Below are 10,987 nucleotides of genomic sequence, written 5' to 3'. Positions count from 1 at the left end.
CACAGGGCTTCAAGTGCTGCACCCACCCTATTGCAGCACCGATTGTTTGGAACAGATCAGTTGGAACTACCTGCACCATACAGTGAAGGGAGTATGCAGAGAGCACATGGCTTGCAGGGGTGCAGTAGGTAGGGAGCATGCTTGAGGATCCTGCTCAGCTGCTGGCCAGGAGGGGCCCCAGCTGAGCAGGGTTAATGACCCATGCCTCCCCCTGGCCCGCGGGAACTGAATTTTTTGTGTCTACTCAGTACATCTGACCAGACCCTGCCAGGTCTCCTTTGTGAGCTGCCTTTCCTGCAAAACCGGGCACCAGGCAACTCTCACCGGCATTGGACAGAGAACCCGAAAGCCAGCTGTATGCAGGGCGCGAGCGCAGGGGGCCCCCTCTGGCCAGTCACCCCTTTGCCAACGTCAGCCCCGGCACCCGCTGCGTAGGACCGGAGCCAGGCTCGTCGTCAGAAGCTCCACCCCTCATCGCACTGGAGCCCTCTGATTGGCTACCCATCCCACTTGCCCCTCCCCGTTTGGGGGTAGACTAGCCCCTGAGAGGTGCGGCGGCCAGAGCCGGCTCCTCGCCTGTGAGGAGTGCAGGACGCTCTTCAGGAAGGGGGACGGGGTCTCTCCCTCCTCCCCTGCTGGGAGCGAGAGGGAACCGCGGCCGCTGCTGGGACTTCTCGCTCCCTTTTAAAAAAGTTTACGAGTTTTGACCCTCGTCCTCCCCCACGGCAGGGAGCTCGCTTCTCAGGCTCGCTTTCCCCAGCCAACTGGGGCACTCCCGCGGCGTGTTCCTGTTGATAAACTCTTGAATGAGCGACTTCTCTCCCTTTTGACCTACAACCGTTGAAATTCAAAAATTGCGCAGCGTTCTCCCCGCTAACAGACTTTTTTTAAACACTCGGCCATGTGACGTCACACAGACGCCGCGTGGGCTGGGGGAGGTGGCTTGCCCCATTCCTTCCCCATTTTTCATCCGGGTTATCTACCCTTCTTCTCAAGTACTCCAGCCTTCTTCCCGCAGGCTTGAACCCCAGCTGTCGTGCGCAGGCGCACTGTGTACCAACCCCCCCCCCTCCTCCTTCCAGCGAGCAAGACTGGAGTGGGAGTGGAGGGCTCGCGCTCCCCCGCGCTGTCTCCGGCTCGCGTGAGGTGTTGTCTGGCGCGCGCGCGCCCGCGTTGCTGGTGGGGGAAGACAGGCGGCGCCTTGGGAGCCAGGGCTGCGGCAGCATCACTGGGCTGACGAGCGAGGGCAGCAGCGGATCCTTGCTCTCCTGGACCGTTGGCTCAACTGACGCCCGGAGAGTAACGGCTCGGAGCCTTGTGTGTGCTGCGGGGGCCCCCTTACCCCGGCGCGCGCCTGCGGCGTGAGCTCGGTCACCTGCGCGGGGAGTTTCCGAGGGGGGACGCTTAGCGACCTACGGCCCCGAGATGGGCTGCACGCTGAGCGCGGAGGACAAGGCGGCGGTGGAGCGGAGTAAGATGATCGACCGGAACCTGCGGGAGGATGGCGAGAAGGCGGCCAGGGAAGTCAAGCTGCTCCTCCTAGGTAAGGGACGGAGGGGGCCGCTGCGCTTCCCGGCCCGTGCCCCCGGCGCGCTGCTCTGCCTGAGCCGTAGTCTGTCCGCTGCCCGGCCCGGGATCCTGCCTCGCCTGCAACTCGCCGCTACAGGCTTGGCCCGGTTCGGGCAGGGTACTGCTCCTGCGGGGGCGGGCCGCACCTGTAGGTATTGCCCCGTTCGACGATCACTCGGGAGCCGGAGCGTGCGTGTTCTCGTGGCTCCATCTCCCGGATAAGTTCTCGGGAGTGGGGATAGGAAGGGCAGCGGCGCACTTGGCCTCTGCTGGCTTAGAGGAAGAATTGATGTCAGCTGAAATGATCAGTGTAGGCAGCACCCTGAGGCTGGATCATTTTTACTTGAACATTTAAGCCCTCTAGAGCTGCGCTTTCATTTTAGCTCGCCTTTTGAAACAATGAACGTTAAAGGAGCACGACACGGTATACTGCTTTAACTCTCCAAGTGCCCTGCTTCCACGAGGAACACCGATATTTCCCCCCCCGTACTTTAAATATCTACTTTAAAATGGCATTTGGTGACTTTTTTTTAAATCTGCTTTTGAGTGAATCAGTATCTGCTTATCCGCGACATTCAAACGGTGTGGCAATGGTTTGTTTATTTGGCATATTTTTAACAGAATTGTGAGGGGAGAGAATGAGGCGTGGCTGTGGAAATCAGAAGGTTTAAGACAGGGGTGTTTTGTATCAGGGGCTGCTGACCCACAGAAAATGGTCCAACAAGAACAAAAAAACCCAAACCAAATCCCCTCACTGATGAGGACCCTGACTGAGAAGCAGAAAAGCACTCCCCACATTCTCCTCCTGCACCAGAGCCTAGAGGAGGCCGGTCTAATAGATTTTGTGTGCTCCAGCTCTATGGGGGGGTAGAGAGGGGGAACAGTGGGAGGACTGGAGTGCCTGCATGAACTCCCCAATTCTGGGAGAGACCCATGCCTTGGGCTGGATCAAAAAAAGCCTAGGACGGCATCTGGCCCCCCGAGCCTTAAATTCTCCACCCCTGGTCTAAGAGATTTCAGAATATTGGAAGTGAACATTTTAAACTCTTCACTAAACAAACGTGACATCCTTAGTTATAACAGGAAGATACTTTTACAATAATCCACAAATGACGGAAGTGAGATTTGTATTACACTGTTATAAAAAGGTATCTTGTATATTTTAGAAGTACAAACTGAACAGGAATATATTAACCCACATATACAAAGAGCTGTCTGCATGGCTTTTCTGCCATTTAGGAGCTGTACTAGTAATTAATAGTTTTCAACACAAAAAAACTAAACAATTTTGATGTTTCCCAGGAAATGTTGACTTTGCCAGAATATTACTCTGAAATATGTTTTGCACAAGAAACACTTATTCTCTTTCCTGTTCTAGAAATCTATTGCATCGTTCTTTCCTGTATAGATATAGAGGTGAAACAAGCTTTGTGTGGAGAAAAACAAATGTTGTCCTACACTGATTCATTTTTATGAGAGTTTTTTCCTCAGTGTCAGGCATATTTGGTTAGTGCAGTTCTTCCTCTGCCGTTACTTTTTACCTCATGCAACAATCATGTGAGGTCAATGTTGTAGACATTCTAGTGTTTCCATTTCTGAAGGTGAGAGAAAGTGATCATTTCATTTTTATGGTAGTGCCTAGAAACTCCAACCAAAATAATCTTTCACTGTTTTTTGTGAAATACTTAATTTTTATAGTTATGCACAGACTTTTGCATGGGATGTATAGAAAGAAGCACAATTTAAATACCGCTAAACAACTGTTCCTCCTTAAACGTTTCACAGAATTATTTTGTAATGTTAGAAAATACATATTCTTTACATTTTTATGCAGTTCCAATGTATATAGCTAAGCTGTTTCTACCAATACATTTTGAGAGTAGCACAATTCAAATATTGAAAACTTCCTTCAGTTAAGATGGACTGTGAAAAACAGAGTTAATTTTTACTGGGGCTGGATCCTCAAGTTTTTAGGCAGGGAGAACCTATTGAGAATAATTGGACTAAGATTTTACATCATCAATGATTGCATGAACAGGCCCATAATTCAGAGAAGATTGAGAGTTCAGATAAATACTTATTGACCTACTTGTGTGGCTTGCCATCTGTCCTGCACCAAGGTTTGTATGTTTCTCCTGTTTTTTTCTGGTCCTTTATAAACTTGTCTGTTTACCTCCAAATGATTAGTTTTTAAGACAAAATTACTCTAGCTTCTACAAAAACTTATTTTTATTTTAGTATCCTGACGTGAGTGTTTCTTTGGTGCTAATACATTCAAATGCAAGGTACTGTATTATACATATTACAATATTTGTATTTCTAGCTTTTTTCCATTGTTTTATTAAGGGCTTGTATAATAGCAGAACGCTTTGCACAGTGGCAGTATTATAGCCAGTGAGGTTAAGGTGAGGCATGATTATTGCTAATTAAATTGATTTAAGACAACTTTTTGTGTGGATTCATTCTCATTGAATTTGAACCTAAATTATACTGATTAGTCTTTCCATTAAGTAACAGCTGAGTTTAAATGTCGTCCAAACACAAAATTGCACAGGTCTCGTTAACTAAAGTTTGTTGTTAAAATTATTTAAGTCAAATCAGTTAAGCTAGGCCTTAGAACAGTGATCCCCAAACTTTTTATGTTGTGATTGCCCCTCCTCTCCCTTACCTGTAATGGAATATGTCAATGTGTCCCGCCCCTCCAATAGTTAGGAGTGAAGCTGCTGCTGGGCCAGGTCTGGAGCTAGGGCTGGGGGCAGGGCCATGCTGTGATCAGTTGTGGGACTGTGCCAGAGGTGGATTGGGTAGTGCTTCCTCCTCTTGGATTCTCTGTGGGCACTGGCTTGGGCCTCACTGTGTGCCCCGAACATTCTTCTGCACCCTGAAGAGGGCATGGCCCACAGTTTGGGGAACCACTGCATTAGGCACTGTGGGTTGTGGTAATTTATTTTTATGTGGATTTTTAAAAAATCTTTCTGAATTAAAATATATTGAAGTCTTAAAATACTGTTTTACTTGGATAGTTTTGTATGCCATATAGTGTGGTTGTCCCGTATTCTTGGGTGTGATCTTCCAGCAAGAGATTAAGGGTATACTACAGCAGTGAGCAGAAGCCTCTCAGCATGCTGGCCCTGGAGGTGTTGCTGCCATGGCACCTCCCGGGGCTGGCCCCAGGAAGTTCGGTCACGACGACTCCGGGGCAGTCTGTGGCTGCTGGCCCCAGAGGTAGGCATTGTGGCCGTAGCAGCGACGCTTCTGGGGAGGCCCGTGCCTGCGGTGCCTTGGGGCCAGCCCTGGATTGCATGGCTGCGGCAGCAGTGTCTCCAACCTCCGAGACAGCGTGACTGTGGCAATGGGCCTCCCTCCAGGTAGTTACGACAGCGTGGCTGCATGTGTTGCTTCAAGAGAGCACAAAGCCAGGTAAGGTTCCCTTCAGACCCAACCCCCCCCCCCCCCACACCCAATCCCATCACTTCTCTCCCCCCAAGACCTAGCACCCTCAGCTTGCTCCCGCACCCTCCCTTGTTCCTGCTTCCCTTCACCTGGCCAGACACCTTACTCCCAGCCTGCTTCTGCACCCCAGCTCCCTCCCAGATCCTGCACTCCATCTCTTTCCTACTTGCTGGCAGCCCTGTCTCGTGCACTGTACCCCTCATTTTTGTCCCAACCCCAGATCCTAAGGAAGTCCATAAAATTCACTAACTCCAGACCCCCAGAAAACTAAATCTGGTCTATAGGAAGCCCTGAACCTCAGTTTCCCCCTCACCCCATGAGGCTAGGGCACCAAAGAGTGATGTTTCAGCTGGGGCCACATCAGTGAGCATTGTGAGGGTTTGGAGGAGATTTTGCTTCTCACTTGTGTGGTCCCCAACTGGTTTTTTTTTTTTTTTTTTTTTTTTTTTTTTTTTTTTTTTGTGGGTCAGTAACCCCAGACCCAAAAAGGGTTCCCCCCCCCTTTATTTCCATAAATAAAGAAAACATTGAAACCTTTTGTGTTGGACATAATATTTTACTTAATTTAAAATGAAGTTAGTTTATCAAACAAAGTTAAAACACTTAATCTGTTTCATAATTTAAACTAAACTGTTCTTACTAGCTGCAGCTGGTTCAGAAAATAAGGTCGCTGTACCCATCAGGGTAGTTCTGAATCCCGCCCTTTCTGGGTCAGACCGCGGGCACTTCCGAAATTATTGCCCATCCCTGGACTACACACTAATATCCCTACAATTTAGTTGAAAAACCATTCATTTTGATCAAAAAGCCTTTTTTGTTGAAAAGTTTTAATAAAAATGCTTTTATTAACTCTTTGATAGCTTTGAATTCTTGAATGCTTCAGTCTAAAGATATACTTAATAAACAATTTTGTACAGACATAACTTCTAAATACATAGACATTTTGTTCAAGCACTTCGTATTCTAAGACGTTGATTATTCCTATGCTTCCATTTCCTGGTGTGGGGTTTTTTTTTAAAGATAAATTCCTGATGACTTGGCTTTAAGGAATCTTTTGGCTTTTTTCCATTTTTCTTACTTAAAAGTAAGCCCGTATATTCAGTGCTAATTCAAAGACAGCTTTCTGAAAAGCAAGTGACATATCTTGACTGGAAATGCAAACTAGTTTTAGGTAACTGAAGTAATAGTCAAGTTTCATTCAAAACAACTATTATTAAATATATATCAAACATATTTAATAAAGTAGTTTTATCTATATTTTAATCAGCTGTACAGTAAAATTTTGAAGAATAATCTTTGTTTAAAAAGTAGTTTCTTAACATTTTGTGCAGCACCCGGATCCATTTTCAAAAGTGCCTAAGTCACTTGCGAAAATTTGGCCTCCTATTCCTAGCTACTTAAAGAGCAAATAACAAGATACATTTTATCCTGTCATTTTAACAGTTGAAAGGAAGAAAATTGCTTGTTGACATGGGGAAAATTAGATAAAGATCCTAGGTTCCAAGTTGGACGTTCTTTTTTTCCAATTAGGCAAACTGCAATGAATGGGGCAGAAAAACCGTAAACTGATTATTATTTCAATACATAGTCACCAAGCCAGCAACAAAACAGCTTCCACAATACTTGTTATCTGGAAACTAAAAACTCAGCTCCCTTAAAGCAACCTAGCCTTGGGCTGCCTCCCAGCTAGCCAACTCCAAATATAATGAAGACTATTGAAAATCTTGTTTATCATATAAAAAGTTCAGCCATTTCCAAGGATTGACACATTATTCACAAAGTTAATGGATAATTCAAATCTTGCCCATATACATACAAGCAATTTTTATTAACTAAGCAAATATATTTTTAAAAGAGTATTTGTTAAAAGATCATTATGCATACAGACATGAGTATAGCTCTGAGGTCATTTTCAGAGATGGTGAGCTTTGAAGTTGCAGAGAGTTTTCAGGATTAGTCCATAGGTTCAGTCCAATGTCCAATACCAGAGAGAGCCAAAATGAAACTGGAGTCCCCGATGAAGCACAGGCACATTTGAAATAAAAAGAATCAGGCCCCAAGAGCCCTTTATATGTCATTTCTATGCATCTTCACAGCACACAGACCTTGAGTGAATAGTAGTGTCTTTGAAATAACTTCCTGTTTTCTAAACATCACCGATAATTAGCTATCTGGATTAACACAAGGCAGTTGCCTATTTCTCACCATTTGTAGGTGACTTTCTAAATACTTCAAAGAGAAATCAAGACAGTGAAATTGCTGTATTTTTAGTTCATTTAAAAGTTAATATTTTCTTCTGATACTGGCCCTGGTTCGCTCTTCCTAATGGCATATTTGTGGTTCCAGTGAGGTTTGTGATTGGTTGATCAGTTTGTAATTCTGAGGTTCTACTGAATTTAGCATACAATGATTATATTACTCATAACATCAAATTATACACAATGAATTAATATAAAATACATTGATTTCAATTTTGTGCCTTATCTCCATCCTATACAGAGGCTGACCTTTGTTCTGTAAATGAGGACAATGTTTTGAACTAGGAATGTTAATTTTTGTAAATGGGTAACCACTGAATTTTTCAGTAGTTACATGTTTACTTTCAGAGGGGCAGGCTGGAGCTGATGTTCGTGGAGAGCTGGCTTTTTAAGCCAGCAACTCCCATTTTCCTCCCTGATACAGAGGTAGCGATGGGGGAAGAGGGATGAGGTGCTCTGTGGGAGCTGGTATGCGCAGGGAGTCATTCTGCTTGTTCTCTCACCCGCCCCCTTCCATGCACTGCTGCCTCTATCAGAAGCAGCAGGCGTGGGGGACAGGCAGTTCCCCTGGAGCACCAGGTCCCGTATATCCCCAGTTTGGCTGCCTCCTCTACCTCCCCCCCTCCACCCCCCCCGAATACAGAGATTGGGGGGGGAGGCTTAGAAGCTGGCTTCCGACTGCCCCGCCCCATGCTGCTCTTTCTGTGGGAGGCAGCAATGGGGAGGGGGTAAGGTGGCTGTACTCTGTTGTGAGGCCTAAAATAAATTAGTGTTTGGGTAGCTGGTTTATTTCAGCCACCCATTCCACATTGACCAGGATAATTTCATTTGTTTCCTTTATCCAACTCTTTTATTTAGTCTTGTATTTAGATTCTAAGCTCTTTGGGTCAGGGACTTTTTTTGTTATGTTTGTACACATCACAATAGAGCTTTGGCCTCTAAGTGCCACTGTAATACAAATAAGTACTTATGTGGATCTTAATGCCTGCATGGAGTCCCGTTTAAATCATTGGAGACCCCAGGATCAAATACTAAACTTAGATTAAAAAAAAAGAAAATAGAAAGACTCTTACTGCTCTGCTGTCTTACTGCTTGGTGCAGGCACACCAATATTTGTGGAGATCAGATTTCAAGACTAGCGTTTTAGTTCTGTCTTACAATTGTGTTCCAATTAACTTTTCTTGAGTAGACTTTTTCTTCACATTTATTTGCTTAGTGCAGTAATAGTGTAAACAACTCTTATTATTTATTTAATATAATGCCATTGAGAAGAAGATCTTTAGTCTTTTCATTTGTTACAGGTTATTTATTGGCTTATTCTTTCACAACAATGAGCACTGCAACCTGAGAGGTTTTTTCTATACAATTACCAGAGAGAAACTAAAAGTTTTACCATCTATTTAGTAGGTCAAAATTAAGATGTTCTTGTAGATAATGTGCTGGCATTCCTAGAAAGGTGAAGAAACATCAAATTCAACTCCTTTTTTAAATTGCACAGTACGTTTTCAGTGTTATATTTATTATGTAATGAAAACTTGCTTGGATATGCAATTATATTCACATGATGTGTAGTTTTTCCAGAAGAGATTATATAGCTGTCTGAATACTAAATATTTGGGTAGTATTAAGTGTGTTAAATTATGTGACTGGTATAACTTTTCCTTAGTTTTTGGTCATTTTAAAGGGAATATAAACATGTTCTACATTGGTTTTTAATTGCATATGATTTTCTTATGAATGGTTAGGCTCTAGTCTTGCAAGATGTTGTGTATGGGCTGCCTCTGACTTGAGAGGGGCAGAAACAGCTTACAGTGAGGAGATTAAGTAACAAATATGTTTGAGATACTGTGTGGTTACATAAGAAAACCAAGTGTGTGTCTGACAAACTTTGCAGGTACGGGGGAAGAATAAGATGTTCTGTGAAGTCATTTAAAAGTATGTGAACTATCTTTGCATCTTGATTCTGATCAATCAACAAAAGAAGTATTAGTATTATAAAGTTTCCTTATCACAACTGTATTTGAGCACACCATTCCGTGGAACAAGAAGGAAAGAAGCTTCCCATCATTAACCTGACTTATCTAACTTCTCTAGTCGGGTGCCCTATAGTCCAGCAACTTCTATGCTCCGGCATGATTTTAGATGTCCATTTGTTATGGGTATGGCCAAATTTCCCGCCGTCCCATAAAGTTTGTTTACAGTCACCAGTCCTGGCTCTCAATGTTCCGTGCTGTTGTTTAACTCTAATTTACCCATAAATGTCTTTTAAGAGCTGAGTAAGCAATGGAAATATTGCTAGACCAGGGATAGGCAATAATTTTAGAAGGCAGGCCACTTGACAGATTTTTTTGAAGTGGCCCCAGTCTACCCTGAGAAGGGTGGGGCCTCGGGCAGAAAGGGCACAGCCAGGACAGTTCCATGCTTCCCTTCCCACAGAACCTGGAGCAAGTGAAGTCTTTGCCTCCCTTCCCCGCCTGAGAGAACCACCAGCTGTTCTGAACAGCTGGTGGTTCCTGCCAAGTACCTGTGCCCCAGTACCTTGTGTATACTGTGCTTCTCTGGCCCCTGGTCAGTCAGACCCTGGGGGTGGGGAGCACGTGAAGTCTCTCGCTCCCTGTTGCTGTCCTGCAAGGGCTGTGCAGCACTTAGACTGAACCACCTGCTGAACAGCGGGTGGTTTACTCCAAGCGCTGCATGTCTCTTGCAGGCCAGGAGGAGACTTTGTGCTCTCCTCATCCCCAGGCCCTGATTGGCCTGGGAGTCGGGGAAAGGCAGAGCATCTGTGGGCCAGATTAACCAGCTTCATGGGCTGAATCTGGCCCTTGGAGGCTCTCTTTCCTACCCTTGTACTACACAATATTGAGCTCCTGTGGTTCTACAAATTCTCTGGTTCTGCACCAGTTAGCTCCCAAGAGTGCCAGAAAAGAGAGGCTCAACCTGCAACATTAAAAAACAATCCATTTCAAAATGTAGATGTTACCCAGGACACACAAAATGTAACCTACGCATTAAAATAAGTTGTTTGAGAATGTGCGTATCTTATCTTGGCAACTACAATTTTTGTATTTATATCCTGAATTGCATAGTGTTCAAACTCTAAATTAATTTTGACACTGACATGGAGTGGTGCCTTTGAACACTTCATAGGAAGATACTACCCACTGTTTCAAGTAATAAAGAACAGTGTATGTGGTGCTATAGTGCATTTGCTTTGGTTAGTGTTTTTAATAAAATGACTACTTATTTAACTTGTGTATACTGAGTTGCACTCCTAGGAACTCAGAAGCTGTACAGTGGGAGAAGACAAAGAGTAGCATGATCCTTGGAGTTCAGAAGCTGTACATGAGAGAGGAGAGTCCTTTATCCTTCGAATTTCAGGAGCACTAGAGGGGTGAAGAGGGAGCTCTAGTCCTAGTTACTCTCATTTTTGGCTATTTAATTTCTATTTTAAACTAAGCAATTTCCACATAAAATGAAAACTTATTATACGTTGAGTGATTAATGGGAGCTGTTGGAAGGTATGGTAAATGATCAGTTATTACACGACAGTAGAAAGAGGCATGCTAAGGAAATGTCTAAACTTGTAGTTTTGTCAGTAAAACTTCTGTTGGGCAGGGGTGTGAAAAACACCCCACTGACCAACCTAAGTTTCACTGATAGCTCTGTTCACATGTGTTCTTCTATGCCTCAAGGGAGATACTCTCCTA

General features: G+C 44.4%; 1 protein-coding gene and 1 pseudogene across 1 annotated transcript in view; both read left to right on the top strand.

Moving 5' to 3' along the window:
• The first annotated feature begins 594 nt into the window (after positions 1-594).
• GNAI1 (G protein subunit alpha i1) overlaps positions 595-10,987 on the top strand; it is a 51,880-nt gene continuing 41,487 nt past the window's right edge. Inside the window, exon 1 of the mRNA XM_075926495.1 lies at positions 595-1,543. Within this exon, the coding sequence (XP_075782610.1) occupies positions 1,426-1,543 (118 nt within the window). The 5' untranslated portion in view covers positions 595-1,425. The remainder of the gene's footprint in view (positions 1,544-10,987) is intronic.
• Positions 3,935-4,067, top strand: LOC112544815 (U4 spliceosomal RNA; annotated as a pseudogene).

The sequence above is a fragment of the Pelodiscus sinensis genome, chromosome 1 (assembly GCF_049634645.1).
Source record: "Pelodiscus sinensis isolate JC-2024 chromosome 1, ASM4963464v1, whole genome shotgun sequence".
Taxonomy (NCBI): Eukaryota; Metazoa; Chordata; order Testudines; family Trionychidae; genus Pelodiscus; species Pelodiscus sinensis.
Note: the sequence above shows the minus strand (reverse complement) of the source record. Positions and strands in the feature narration are given on the sequence as shown.